Source organism: Physcomitrium patens, chromosome 14 (assembly GCF_059467195.1).
Source record: "Physcomitrium patens ecotype Gransden chromosome 14, ASM5946719v1, whole genome shotgun sequence".
NCBI classification, from domain to species: domain Eukaryota; kingdom Viridiplantae; phylum Streptophyta; class Bryopsida; order Funariales; family Funariaceae; genus Physcomitrium; species Physcomitrium patens.
Genome location: NC_143423.1, coordinates 11241746 through 11256600, shown reverse-complemented (window position 1 = coordinate 11256600; position 14855 = coordinate 11241746). Strand labels below are relative to the sequence as shown.

General features: G+C 38.1%; 3 protein-coding genes across 38 annotated transcripts; 2 read left to right on the top strand and 1 right to left on the bottom strand.

The window, feature by feature from the left end:
- On the top strand, nt 1–1821 carry LOC112291439 (uncharacterized). The gene has a single exon (XM_024538827.3). It carries the CDS (start codon nt 205–207, stop codon nt 1588–1590), a length of 1386 nt encoding a protein of 461 aa, XP_024394595.1. The 5' UTR covers nt 1–204; the 3' UTR covers nt 1591–1821.
- A 158-nt stretch (nt 1822–1979) lies between these two features.
- Nucleotides 1980–4051, bottom strand: LOC112291440 (uncharacterized). 33 transcript variants are annotated; one of them, XR_012218936.1, is made up of 5 exons: nt 3610–3924; nt 3215–3390; nt 2750–2907; nt 2471–2547; nt 1980–2308 (listed from the first exon to the last, which is right to left on the bottom strand). XR_012218936.1 is itself a non-coding variant. In XM_073538781.2 (5 exons), the coding sequence occupies exons 2-4, from the start codon at nt 3712–3714 to the stop codon at nt 2763–2765; spliced, it is 426 nt and encodes a 141-aa protein (XP_073394882.1). In that variant the 5' UTR covers nt 3715–3722; nt 3933–4051; the 3' UTR covers nt 1980–2308; nt 2750–2762. The 33 variants fall into 33 exon arrangements, 24 of the variants coding, with proteins under 24 accessions (XP_073394882.1, XP_073394889.1, XP_073394886.1 ...); XR_016506368.1 differs by having other exon boundaries at nt 3184–3352; XR_016506369.1 differs by having other exon boundaries at nt 3215–3352.
- Nucleotides 4052–9663: 5612 nt separating this feature from the next.
- LOC112291394 (malate dehydrogenase [NADP] 1, chloroplastic) lies at nt 9664–14411 on the top strand. 4 transcript variants are annotated; one of them, XR_002972419.3, is made up of 5 exons: nt 9664–10233; nt 10400–11841; nt 12550–12822; nt 13263–13351; nt 13965–14411. XR_002972419.3 is itself a non-coding variant. In XM_024538738.3 (2 exons), the coding sequence occupies exon 2, from the start codon at nt 10413–10415 to the stop codon at nt 11790–11792; it is 1380 nt and encodes a 459-aa protein (XP_024394506.1). In that variant the 5' UTR covers nt 9664–10233; nt 10400–10412; the 3' UTR covers nt 11793–12384. The 4 variants fall into 4 exon arrangements, 1 of the variants encoding a protein (XP_024394506.1); XR_016506366.1 differs by having other exon boundaries at nt 13651–14411; XR_016506365.1 differs by having other exon boundaries at nt 13645–14411.
- The last annotated feature ends 444 nt before the right edge of the window (nt 14412–14855 follow it).

Below are 14855 nucleotides of genomic sequence, written 5' to 3'. Positions count from 1 at the left end.
AGTGTGGCTCGTTGGAGTCGGTCAGTGGCAGACCTCGCGAGCACACGCCATCGCTGTGGCTGCTTCCCCGGCTCCCCCTATTTTACTCAAGTATTGCCGTATGAACCGAGGATTGATGTCAGTGTGGGGTCCTGAAAATCTCCGCTGCATTGCGAGGCATTGGAAGACAGTGCGTGCCGCGGTGGTTTGGGTCGACGTCTTGCAATGGAGGTCGGCATGGCAGGATCGCGGTGTGCTGTGGGACGATTCGAGAGTTCTGGTAGTTTAGGTAGTTTGAGGGAATTCTGTGGCGGTGTGGCGAAACAGGGTGTGAGAAGGGTGGGGTGTTGTGGGACTGGATTTGTCGACCGTAGTCATGAGAGTTTTTACGCGCTGCCGGTGCGGTGCGGCAAGAAGGAGAAGCGGATGGCGGGGAAGCTCGCGAAAGTGCAGGAGCTCGTCAAGGCCCAACGGGCTCTTGTTTTGTCGTCGCGGAGGGCGTTAGCTGAGCGAAGTGCCGGCGTGGCTGGTGATTTGGTGGCGGATGATTCTATTGAAATTGGGATTGGTGATGCTGTGATCGAGCAGATGATCAGGAACCTCGCCGTTCTTCAGATGGAGGTTGAGACTCTCAATGTGAAGGCGAAGCGAAAGAAGAATGGATCGTCTTCGAGTTCTTCATCTTCGTCTTCGTCTTCTTCTTCTGAGTCGAGCAATAGTGATGCAAGGAAGGCAATGAAAATGGGGATGCCTCTCAAAATGAAAGGATCGAAGAATAAGTCTTCCTCATCCTCCTCCTCAAGTTCCTCCTCATCATCGGAATCCAGCGGCAGTGATGTTGGTAAATCTGTTGATATGCGAGCTTTGCGCAAGAAAAATTCTGGAATTGCTCAGCCTTCCAGCCCCGCGAATCCCTCAATGGCAACTTCGGCGGGTGCTGTCCCGATTGCTGCAACAGTCAACTCGAACAATTCCATCTCAGTAGTGGCCGCCGAGCATGCTTCACAGGGTAATGCGTTAGCAGCAGCGATGAGTTCTATGAGAGTAGCATCGACTCCTTCAATGGATGGAAACAACCGAGCTGCTGCACCAGCAAGTACGAGCGCTGCCCCTGAAGACGAGGAGCCTGCTATTATTGCCCATATACGAGCTCTCTGCAGCAGTGCGAATGCTTTCACTTCAGCCAGTGCTAGAGAAATCTACACCAGGGGACCGATTGAATTGAAAGACACGCCTAATGGACGGATTATTGTGGACAAAGTCCCGTCGTCAATGCCCCCAGTTGCCTCTGGTCTTACGGAATTCAGTTGTAGCGGAAAGATTGAGGTGTGCACAGTAGGCAAATGCAGGAGAGGGGGTTCGCAGGAGATCCTCGCGGCTTTTCAAGAAAGTATTCCTGAATCTTCTAACCTCTCGGCGACATCGTGCAAGTGCATGGGGAAGTGCAAGAGTGCCCCGAACGTCCGGGTAAAGAACAGTGACGGGATATCACAATTACACAGCCATGTGTCTGCGGAGGATGTCGATACTCTTCTTGAGTTGCATTTCGGAATGCAACCTTCGGGGAACCCGATGCCTGTATTGATGGCGACCATAGATTCTGATTTCTAGGCTGCGTTGATGATCAAGCAATACTGGTTTTCAGCGTCCTTAGTCCATCTTTGTTTATCATACAACTGTAAATACTAGCATTGATTAGGATTGCGGAATGGATCATTAACATGATGACAGAGACAAGGTCGTATGAGTGTAGAATGAAGTCGCATGTGTGAATATCTTCAACTTTTTTGCTGAAGGTTGACCAATTCATGCAAAGAAAAATTGATTTTATCGCGGCATCAACATCGTTGCATTCATATATTGTGAGCAATGAGATTGATTGTCAATATTCCATCTGTTTATTTCAATACATTTGCAGCGTCAGCAGTAATAATAACTCATCTTTTGCTATTCGTGCAAGCAATGCAACCAATACAGTTGAAATGTACAAAACCCCGAAATTTATACTGATGAAGTCGTTATATTGCATAAAATCTGTGCATTTAACAACTAAAACAGTAGTATAAAATACGTCAACATATGTCAAATTCTCCACCTGTACCAATTACGATTCTTTCCAGCTTTCGGGCACTACAAATACCTTCGGTGTAATAACTTCTATTCGTATGTGCCAACCCTACAATCAGCAGCTCCAAGTCCTAGAAGAAATATCGTTGCTGCCTCACAGGTCATTTATTATCTCCCTCAAAGCTTTCCGTCTACTTGCATCTTCCTCCACCAAAGCCCTCTCAGTCAGCACCTGCTTGATACGACACATCGTCTTGCGCACCTGGTGGTGAAGCAGACACAGCGTCAATGGTCATGCCACATACACAGACCCGTTGTAGTAGCAACTTCGAGTGCATAATAAAAAAGCATTAGTACGAAGACAGCAATATGAGGCATCGTGCCCTGGACATGAAAACATGTGAGCAAGGACGAAGAAAATTACCATAAGGAGGCCATAAGTTAAAAAACAAACAAGACAGTTGGAGCAAATGCGCTAGAATAAGTTCGGTTAAAGATGTGCTGGATGTCAAACACAGTCAACATAGTTGCTCAACATAAGGAATACAATAAAGACTAGGGCTAATACACATATAAGACACAAGATAAAGCAATGTCGCACAAATTATTAAAAAGAGAATGGATACTACAAACTAACTTATTGCGGCGAGATGTCCACAAACAAAGTTCACACACAGAACCATTTGTGTGATAGTGCATGTACCTTCGGAAAACGCTCAGGGTATGGCATCCGCATGTTTTGCGAGAGCAACATTGGTTTCTGCGATAGCAGCATATTCTTTTCCATTAAGCAAACATACCATAATTAATGCAAATCCTCCAATGATTTCTGTCGTAGTTCCTCGGCCTTCCAACTGCGACCTACACATATGAAGCAAGCAGGTAATTTTTACAACTGTTTAACCATCATACGCATAAAGAAATCCCTTTTCTCAAACATAGTTCCACAAAAAGCTCCTGTAGAAGTTCGAATCAGAATCACAAACCGCACAACCTAAAACATCAGAGGAATGGTGCTAGTATCTTCAAACTCTGCTGCATCGCTAACCAAAACGAAAAAAGAAAAAAGGAAAATCGTCGCAACAATGAGATGCACAGAATTCAGCGGTTTCCGCCAGACAACAAATGCCCACCAACCCAAAATCTCCCTAAATCCGATCATGAGAACCTCATCGTCCAGACAAGTTCTACGTATCCGACGAGGATGGTCAGAAATTGAGTAACGACATTTGCCTGCCGCCAATTCGGATGTGAGGGCACGCAGAAAATAAACCGTTTGGCGAAGACAGAGGCAGAGCTCCAAACCCTAAAATCCAGAACCCTCGTGAAATTAAGCTCGCAAAGCTGGAAAACCAAAGCATAAAAAAAAACCAAAATGGTGAAACTGGCATCAAATTCTCACCTTCTTAAGGCCCATGATAGTATATACTAGCATTATTATTGCTGTGAGGCTTTTGCTGTGGTTTGGGAGTTATAAGTTGAAGCAAGTTGTTGATGTACAATACTATGCAATTTACATAGAAAAATTTAACAACACATAATACAATATTATATTAGTTCTACAACTGCGTGCAGCTGTTCGTATCGGCGGCCGCATGGAATGAGCTCTGGTGTCCCAGCAAGTCCTATCCGCTGCATCTGGAAATCTTGACATTCTTTCCACTTCATTTTTTTCGCTGAGTCTTGGCAATGTGGTTAGAGGATATATACAGGCACCCATGGGAGCGGGTAGAACATACAGTAATAGAACTAAATCATAGTGCAAATAATATAATCAAAAATTGCACAGATATATTTTTACTAAGACTATAAAGAAAAAAATAACAATATTCATTCACTTAAAACAACAAATCAAATTTTAAAATAGGGAGTTGTTAAAGCCACACCTCCAATATTCCATGTGATGATTAATTTTGGGGATAGGAAACAAGGAATGGGGATAGGGAAGAAGGCATGGAGATTGGGTTTTGTATAAAAATATATATAATTGTAAGAATGCAATAGAAAAGAGATATTAAAAAAAAATGATTTTTGATGTTATTTTTTATTTTTTTTAAAAGTAACCATAAAAATTTATAAATTTTGGATAAATATTTATTTATATGATATTATGTTCTTATACAACACTGTTATGTAAAGGTCATTATTTTAAAGCCCTCTTCTTATTTTTCTAAATTCAAATTTATTTAGAGCCTACAAATTTTGCAATTATTACCTTTGTATTTTTGATTTTCAAAGCCTTTACTTATTTTTGTCACAAGAAATTTGTGAGATATTATTGAATATTCTTAATTCAAAAACCCAAGCTAGGTCTTGTAGAATTATACATGGCAAAAATTTGTACTCTAGAGATATCACTAGTAAAACCCTTGGATAAGAATACTTTCACATAGTCAAAATAGCTCAATATTACTTCATAGTATCAAGCTGCAAAGTAATTTTGTGAACCTAAATTTGTTGTGATTAAAAGAATATAATCATTAAATAAAATAAAGAAAATATAAAATTTAATTTTGTATTTACAAAAGAAAGCATTGCTAAAGCAACATCTCCATGTTGTTAATGTGACACTCCCTTGGGTTCTCATGAATAATTTAGTTTATTCTCCATCCTCATCTTCAATCCCCTTCACCAATCCCCATCGCCTATCTCCAATCTTTCATTTTCTACCCTTGTCTTCTATCTTCAACCCTTGTCATATGTTCTAATCCCCTTTCCTTCCTCTCTCCATTTCCAACACATGTCCCTTGTTCTTATTCCCATTTTATAAAAAATATTATTCAATTTTCTAAACAATTCATGTTTCTTACTAAAGAAACCAAGCCTTAATCCCAAAGCCTTCAACCATAGATTTTACACATAATGTCTATTTCAAAAGATTTGCACATTCTAAATTTTAATTTAAAATTTTAAGATTCTACAAGTATATAGAATACAATCAAATAATTCAATAATGTTTAAATTAAAAACAATACACATTATCTTTTAACTGTAATGCAATATCAATAGCAATTTAAGCACAAAATAATTTTATAAAAATAGTATTTATGTTCAAAGTTATTGTTGTCATTTACAATAATAAAAAATAGGAATAAGGAATGAGTGTTGGGAACGAAGATAAGAGACAAGGAACGGGGATGGCAACCAAGGAATAATAGACAGGAACAAGACATGGAAGACATGAAAGGAGCACAAGGGGGTCATGATAATAACAAAAAAATTAGAAAAATATAGATTATTACAACTAATCAAACTAAAAAGAAGAAAATAGTCTTAAATAATAAATAATATAAAAATATAAAAAAGAATAAAAAAATTATAATTATTAAGTGTTTAAAAGATGAAGATGATTTATTAGAAAATACGAAGATGATTTGAATAAAAAAAATAAAAGACCATGAAGTTGAAGTTTTTTTTTTTTTTTTTTTTTTTTTTTAAATGATGATTATTTAATAAAATGATAATTAAATCAATACAATGAAATGGGCAAAATAAAAGATACAATGATTTCTTGAATAGTTAAGATTAAAGTGGAAGAAGAGTCAAGAGAAGCAAGTGACAACAAAGAATAGGAAGAATATGAAATACTATCTATCAAAATATGATATTTTATGAAAATTATGTAGCAAGCATATACAATACTAATCTATTGAATTATAATATTTATTAAAATATAGATGAATAGATTAGATTTTTGTATTTTCTTGTGTGGCCTTTTTGATGGGTTTTAAGATTTAACTTATATGATTGATACAAAATTTTATCAAGTAATTGATAATTAATTTTTCTAAATATATCTCAAGATCTATTTATTAGATTAAACTTAAATCTATAATACTACAAGAAAATACCAAGATAAAACTAATTGTAAACTTTGAATGAAAATTAGTGGTTGGATTTGAAAATTTAGTTGTAAGAAGTTTTTTATCCAATTTAGAAAAAAAGCTAAGGAGAAATAATACAACTTTTTTGTGAATTCTATTAGATTTTAAGCTGAATTTTTTTTATGTTTTGTAAGAAAATAAGAATATTAAAACAACAGCCCGTTTGAAAATTTAATACTTTTCTAAAAATTTAATTAGAGAACGTGATTGTTAAATTCTACAATTCAAACTCAGAATTTATTAAGAAACTTGAAGTTGTTATGGAGTAGAATTAAAGAAAATTATTTAATATTTTTATATGGTTAAGCTTGTTGGCAAAAGAAATTCTAAGTATTTTATATTCCAATTAAAGCCTTAAGGATTGAAATTAAAATTTATTCTGTATTTATTTATAAATTCTAAAATCTATATATATATATATATATACTTTTTTTTAGCCAAATAACTAGAGCATTTCCAACAAATTCTAGTAACAATCTATGAAGATATTTTAAGAAAAAAAATTTAAAATTAAAATTAAACAATTCCAAGTACAATAAATAGTTTATAGTATTTTATAATGTTTCAGTATTACGATTATATTCTTATTAAAACTCGTAATAGTCAATAATATACTCATGAAATTAACTAGTAAAAAAATAAAAAATAAAAAATAGATAAAAATCAACATTTTAAAATTTAAAAACAACTTTCAATAGAATTCTTATTTTGAGTGATTTTATTTTTTTAAACCGAGTTGTATAGAAACGTGTGCGTTGAACTTTATACGAAAGGTAATTTGAATAAAATTTAATAAAAAATATTAAATTCATTCTATTACTTTTTACTTTAAAAAACTCAGTACTTAAAATCAAATATAAGAGTATATATATATATATATATATTTATATATGTATATATGCATTTAATTTTTATTTAGCTATTTTATATATAATGAAAAACATTATCTGAAAGATGCTTTGAAGATAGTTATTAGTTTAACCAATTACAAGAATCTTAAATAATTTATGTCATCATATACCTAAAATTGCTATTAAGCTTTCTCGAATAAAATTTTCTCATGGTTTTTATTTATTATTTATAATTTTTAAATGAAAATATTTTTTTAGATGTTTTGTTTGAATACTCCTGTTATATATATATATATATATATATATATTGCAACAATTTTATTTTAAAACAAGATCAATTACATCTTTGATTTATTTATTCAAATACTCTCTTGTAATATGATATTTTGGATAAAATATATTAAATATAAATAAGTAGAAATATGTTAAGTATAAGTATATATATATATATATATATATATATATATAATAAACAAGGAAGCTTCTTATATGAAAATTTGATCTATAAATACTTTTAAATATGCTATGTAATTATAAAGATTCTCTTAGAAGTTAACTAGTTTTTAAAGCCATTATGAAAGCATCTTGTAACTTAGGTATTTATCTTTAAGTATTATATATTCTAAAATTTATCACATGCTTTTATTTTTAGCTTTTATATATATATATATATATATATATATATATGTAAGCAATGTATAGTCTATTTTTTATTTTTTAATGAATTTTTATTTTTGAAATGAAATTTAATAAAAAAATAAAAAATAATACATTATTCTAAAAAAATATAAATAATTTAATATCATTCATTTCAAGATTAGTTAGATATTATTTTTTTATTTTGTAATAAAATATAAGACAAAATTCTTTATTTAATATATATTTAAAATGTATTTAAAATATTAAATTTAAGATTAATTTTTATACATTTTATTTTTTAATTTATTCTTTTTTAATATTTATTAATGTTCAATTTTTATTTTTTATTTTTTATTTTTTTTGTACAAAATCACTACATGAAGGCTTGAGCTACAATTATACCTCAAATTACTATGTACACACCCATTATGTCTTTACATGCACCTAAAGCCTCTTATTGGTTAGCCTCCTAAGTTTGAATGGCCTCAAAAGAGTAATCCTAATCCCTAATAGGGCTTCAGGCAGCTTCCTTAAAGCCCATTGGACATGATTTTTGACCAATGAGAATGGAGATTTTTATCATCCACCTCCATTCATCCATGTGAATACCTTAACTTCTCTTTTTGCTACTAAGACCCTTCTCTAATTCTTTTCTAATAAGATTTGCATATTATATGCCATAAACATCAAATAAAAGAAACAAAATAAGACTTCAAGGATTATCAATGTTTAACAAAGGTGACTTTAAATATATAAAACTATTATCAATATAGAATCAACTTCAATAATAGCCTTTTTAAACTAACCATTTTAAAGTAGTAATCTAACTATATTTTGTAACTAATTAAAATCTAATAATGTATAATAAATTGTACATTAAATATTTATGTGCATTATTTTTATAGAGTAGCCAAACCACAACACGACAACGGATCTAGGACCTTTTCTCTCTTTTCATTGTCTTAGTGCGAGTATTGATAACAAGACAAGAGTTAGGGCTTAAACAAATTGGAACTTACATCGCGAAAAGAATAGAAGAGATCTGAATTGGCCAATCAGAGACCTTGGGTGTGTGTATAGCAATTGGGAGTGTGCTCATAGCCTAAGTCCTACAAAAAATGCTTAGTCACAAGATGGTTCCACACAAAATCTATGTTTTAAAGGACAATTTGTTTATACTATTAAAAATTAGATTGAATCCACACAAAATCTGTGTTGTAAAATACATTTTGTTTATGCTGTTTAAAATTAGATTGAAGTTAGTATATATGTATATATATATATATATATATATATTTCTTCTTACTATTTTTTTCTTCTAAAAATTATACTTAAAAATATCTGAAATAATATAATAACTATCATGTGAGTTTAGGATATTAAATATTTATTGTTATTAAATATGTTTTTCTGAAGAGAAATTTCCTAAACTTTAGAATCATATATTGTAAAATACTAAGAGATAATATTACAACTTCAATTTTTAAAAATAAATCTAATATTGATAGAAGAATTTTTAGTTAGATAGATTGCATCAAGGTTTTATTTATTTATTTTTATATAATGTTAATAAATCGACCAAATCATGATTTACAAATTGCAGGCTTGATGGGATAGACACGGTGAACACAAATGACCCCCCCCCCCTCCCGTTACTCCTCCCTTTCCTCCCTCCTTCCCACCCACCATCTGCAGCAGCAGCAGCAGATACGAAGGACAAAGGAGATTGGTAGACGAGGAGAAAGAACACTGAAGAAGCACACTGGATGGAGAAGGCTCCGTGGAGAAAGCTCCGTGAAGCGGAGGATGTGGTGCAAAAAGCGAGAGCCAGAAATAATCCACACACATACACACAGCGAGAAAGAGAGAGATTTACTTAGTTACCACAATAGTGGTATGTAAAAGGGGTTGCTCCAAGCAGGCAGGCGGGGTTTCGCAGTGAGTGAGTGAGTTTGTGAGAGTGAGAGATTGTGTGTGTCAGAGTGTGTGTCAGAGTGCAGCAGGACGGGGTGGGTTGCAGGGAGAGAGGAGGAGGTGGTGGGGCATGGCAGAGGCCATTGCATGTGTGTGGCCCGTCAATCCAGACTGACTGACTGACTGGCCTCTCGCTTTCGGTGCAGCGCCCACCCACTTTCTCCCTCCCTCGCATCGCTCCCGTCCATCTCCATCTCCTCCGCCCAATTCAGTTCTCGCAATTCCTATTTGTCTCTCTCAACCCAGGCAGGAAATTCGACGAAGACCTTTCCTGCGAGCCCCTCCGTTGCTTGGGATGAATCGATCGGGAACCTCTTGCAGCCACTCAATAGAACCGTATCCACCACGTGGTCCGATCACATCCTCATCTTTTCTGCCCGCCATTGATTCTGGCACGCTTCATGTTCCCCTCTGTGAATCTCTTCTCTTGTTAACCCCTCAATCATGGCTTCATGATTAGGTGTGTGGCGCTGTAATTTTAGAAACGGCGTTGGTGGAGCAACGATTCTCTCAATTGTCGCCGTCTGTGTGATTTTCGGTTGTGAATTCGGAAAGGTAGAAGTCTTTGAGCCGCCGTGGTTCAGTCGGAGCGAGACCTTTTGTTGGGAGGTTGTCAGGCGCTTAGGTGCAGCTCAATCGCTAACTGAAACGAGACTTGTGAGGAGCTCGAAGGCCGCTGATTGGCAGCCCCGGCGAGTATAATTGTGGAACCTGTGGCGTGGAGTGTAGTAGTCGTCTGTCTGCGACCAATAGCATCTTGGCTTTGCCGACCCTGCCCCCCAATTGTACCGCTTCTCTGTAAAGAGGAAAGGGTTCTACCTATCATCTGCATCACACTGGTACGAATCTCTTTTGCCGTCCCTGTCAAAGCATCGCCGGTCTTCACCCAGGGGTCTAATTAGTTCGGTGCGAGTCCAAAGGTTTCATTGGTGTTTCATTGCGGTTGAGAGTTCGGGGCTTTGTTGGTGTGTCTGAGTTTGTAAAGGTTCTTGGGGGTTGTTGTAGAATCTGTGTCGAGATGGCCGCCGTTGCGGGGAACCTTGGTGCTGTTGCTGGAGCGAGTCTGAATAGCAATGTTCTGGTAAAGCTCGATGGTGGAAGTGTCAGTTCAAGTGCATTTTTGGGTCGCAAGTTGGCGACCGGGGGATCTATTAAAGCCAATGTGAAGCACCAGGGGGTGGTGGGGAAGAGGCGGGGTGTGGTGGCTTATGTTGCTCCGAGCACCACAGAGAAGTCCGTGAATGAGCCCAAGAAGGCTGCTGGCGGGATTGCGGAGGGCCAGAAGGGTGGGCAATGTTTCGGCGTGTTTTGCGTCACGTATGATCTGAAGGAGGGCGAAAGACCCAAAACGTGGAGGAAAACGGTGCGCATTGCGGTGTCTGGGGCCGCTGGTATGATTGCTAATCACTTGTTGTTCAAGCTTGCGTCTGGAGAGGTCTTCGGCCAGGATCAGCCCATTGCACTGAATTTGTTGGGTTCTGAGAGGTCGCGGGATGCTCTGGAGGGAGTGGCTATGGAGTTGGAGGATTCGCTGTTCCCCTTATTGCGAGAAGTGAACATTGGTATTGAGCCAGAGGAGGTTTTTGCTGATGCGGATTGGGCTCTTCTTATCGGTGCCAAGCCCCGAGGTCCTGGAATGGAGAGGGCGGACTTGCTCGACCTCAATGGACAAATTTTTGCCAACCAGGGCAAAGCTTTGAACAAAGTGGCGAGCCCTGATGTGAAAGTTCTCGTGGTGGGCAACCCATGCAACACGAATGCTCTGATCGCTTTGAAGAATGCGCCTCGTCTCAACCCTCGGAATTTCCATGCCCTCACCAGGTTGGATGAGAATCGAGCCAAATGCCAGTTGGCCCTCAAGGCTGGTGTATTTTACGATAACGTATCGAACATGACGATCTGGGGAAACCACTCCACCACACAAGTCCCAGATTTCTTGAACGCCAAAATCCATGGCGCAAGAGTGGTGGATGTCATTCAGGATGAGAAGTGGCTGAAGGAAGAGTTTACTCCCAGAGTGCAGAAACGAGGAGGTGCCCTTATCCAGAAGTGGGGTCGATCATCTGCCGCTTCTACAGCGGTATCGATTGCTGATGCCATCAAGTCTTTGATTACCCCCACTCCAGAAGGTGACTGGTTTTCATCAGGAGTATACACGAACGGAAACCCCTACGGAATTGCTGAAGATATTATCTACAGCATGCCCTGTCGATCTGCTGGAGATGGGTCCTGGGAGTTGGTTACCGATTGTGAAATTAACGACTACCTACGTGAGCGCATGAAGAAGAGCGAAGACGAGTTACTCGCAGAGAAGAAGTGTGTTGCCCATCTAATTGGCCAGGAGAATGGCTATTGTGACCTTCCCGAAGGCGATACAATGTTGCCTGGAGAGCTGTAAATCTTGGTCACTGATGTTTCTCTGAAACTTCGATGAGGCTGGTACTGAGGTAGTTTTTCTTTTTCTGATATGCGATAGTACCTTTCAGGTTCTTTGTTCATGTTTGCAACCGCTTAGTTAGGGTTTAGTTAGGAGGCCGATGAATTGCCATGGCAAGATAGATTTTTTAAAGCAATGGGCTGGTTAACCTGTGAAGTAGAGGTGCACACTTGTGGATTTCTGGGCTTAGTTTCTCTGCACATGTACTCCTCTATTTTGAGAGACTGCATCTTGTCACGGAAGCAGTAGAATTCATGCTTTTGTCTAGGTTCTCGCTGGTCGTTTGGGTCAGGCCTGTACTCGTGCTGAAGCATCATGTTTTATGAAGCATTAGGCGTACATGATGGTGAAGGGGTTTATGCAGACAGCCTGCAGCTAGTGAAGAGACTAGAAGGCTTGGAATTTGTGAATAAACACCATAGTTAACCAGTTTATAAAGAGACTAGCCCTGATGAAGGTATTAGTGGAAAGTTGAACCTCTACAACATATGTTTATTGCAGCTTGAAGGATTATTGAGTGTACAGTCGTGATTTGACAGTGATTTTCAAACTACCGAGTTTGTGGCAATTGTTGTGAGATTTTTAACTTTCCCCTCTCGGTCGATTAGTGATTCCACCTGGTTGATGACACCTCAAGTTGATTGTTGAGAAGTTATCTCACGCTGGATCATAACTTGTGTGTCTTGGCTCAACTCTTCCAATCACCAACAATCATTAGGTACAGTCGGAAGTCCATGTTTCTTAGCTGGTCTTTGAAGAAAGCGCGCGGTTTGTTCGAAAACTGCTGGAGATGAGTGCAACTCAAGAGGGCCCCCGCATCCCAAATTTACTATTACTGCAGACTGCAACTTTATTCCTCAGGGAGCTCATTCAAGAATAACTTCGCGCAACTGTCTGTAGGGGATACAGCGCACACAAACGACGATGGCAGGGGGTTAATCTCATCCAAGCTTCTATAGCTGAATACAGCTGTCCCATAAATCATCCTTAGGTACAGACCTTGACTGACAACCGTTCACTTATCACATATTTATATTCTAGTGTACACCCCAGCCACAAGAGACTAGGCTGGAACTCTGGTGATGTCCTATGGTTTTTGGCGCACTAGTTCAAGTTTAGACCTGAGCTTTTTCGGAACTTTGGCTTCGACGCTTCGCTGTTCTTAGTGACTTGCACATTTCCTGGCACAATGTAATTGACGATGATATCGGTGACACTGTCAAAGATGTACAGCATCGCTACCTGGTATCTATATCTTTCACTTCATCGCATGAGTCTGGAGGTCGCGCGTGACGGTGAGTCGCAGGGGCGGTTGAGTTATGTGTAAGCGTTCGGAGTTCTCTGATGCCCTCCGGCATTCAGAGTTGGTTTATCAATTTCTTGTAGCAACTTCGCCATTGTAATTGATTGTTTGAGTATTGAATGTGCCAGGGCATCGAAACCAGAGACCGACCCACGAGACCTAGAAGGGAGGAATAAATGACAAAACCTTGGGCATTGCAATTTGTAACTATCATTAGGTGAGTCAAAAGTAAGATGAGTGTTTGCATTCCTAAGCGCGAAGTTTCATCAAAATTGGCTAATTATCGTTCTGGCAGTGGTACGAACTAGAATAGCACCAAAATATATGCTTTTTTTCCAAGTTTGCTGCATAGTGTTAACTAGACTAAGCTGGGTTGTGCAACATGTCAAATCTATGTTAGAATTATGATGTAGGTAAAGATGAAATGACTAAAACTTGGAAATCCCTTGCTATGATTCTGATCCCACTGAATTGGAATACTCGTCTTGCACCTAATACCATAGTCTGAAGATGTAGGGTCCAGTAGGATTGGTCTTGGAGCTGTTGGTTTCGTGCGACCTGTGATCTCTACACCATCCTTGCTCGGACTACCTCGTCACTTTATCCATGACAAATTGGCTTACGAATGGTTTTCCAACACATTGCTTGTCTATTTCGAAGCTCCCCTTGTATTCACTGTTGACGCTGCTTGATCAGCCCTGCACTGGGTATTATCGATGCGATCCACCCAGAAGAATTGTAGTTTATCGGACTTCTCGTTGAGTTGGTTTTGGAGAGTGGAATCGAGCCTTTCTTCACTGCTGATACTGTCTCAATTTCCTTGGCTGTAGATATGAGGAACAGAATTGGCTTAATTAGAAGGTGACGGCGTTGCACTCAAGGTGATGCTGAGAAGGTTTGAGAAACAGCAGAATATGTTAGATCTGAACTAGGCTATTCTTTGGAATGTTCAGTGGCTTCAATGTCCTGACGACTGATGCTCTGGGGAAAGTATAGATGGCGAGCCCTGGACATGGTCCTTCAGGATCCATGGTTCAAGGAAGTAGAAGATGGATTGAAAGGGCTGAAATCTAGCAGAGAATTTTTAACGCGAGTCTCTAACGATTCTTGAATATACTAAAAGTAGCTTTCAGGTATGCATAACGAATAGTATGGCATTTGCATGTCAGGGGAGTAGAAGAAACCTGAGTGAAACCAGATACTGCTGCTTTTCGTTACCATTTGATTCCATTGTACCTTTTCATCACTACTTCAAATCAATTACTCCACAATCTGAACTTTGGTGTTTCTTGGATTTTTAGTTTATATTACCTACTTAGAAGTGATAAAGTGAGCATTTTCGTTGGCTTGCGTGCAACTACCTTCTAAAGAAAACAAACGAGAAAGCATTTGACCAAGTTGTATTCATGCGCGTTCTACGATTCAAGAGTTGATCGGGTGTTGCTACGGTCCTGAAACAAAGACTTAACGTGCCTAATGGCTTCGCCACCTCGTGTAGGTCAAGCTAAAACCGTGTGTTTGTAAGCTAAAACATAGCAAATTTCATGCGCTGGGGAATGTGCACAGGGAAAACACCGGAGTGGACTGTAGTGGAGGTGGGTCATCACAAAGTATATTCTTTGTCACTTTTTCGTGGCCGTGTAGTACAAGCTGCATCATAGTTGAGCTAATCCCATGCACAATGCATGTTTCCCTTGATAGCTTTTCTGTGAGAGGCATGC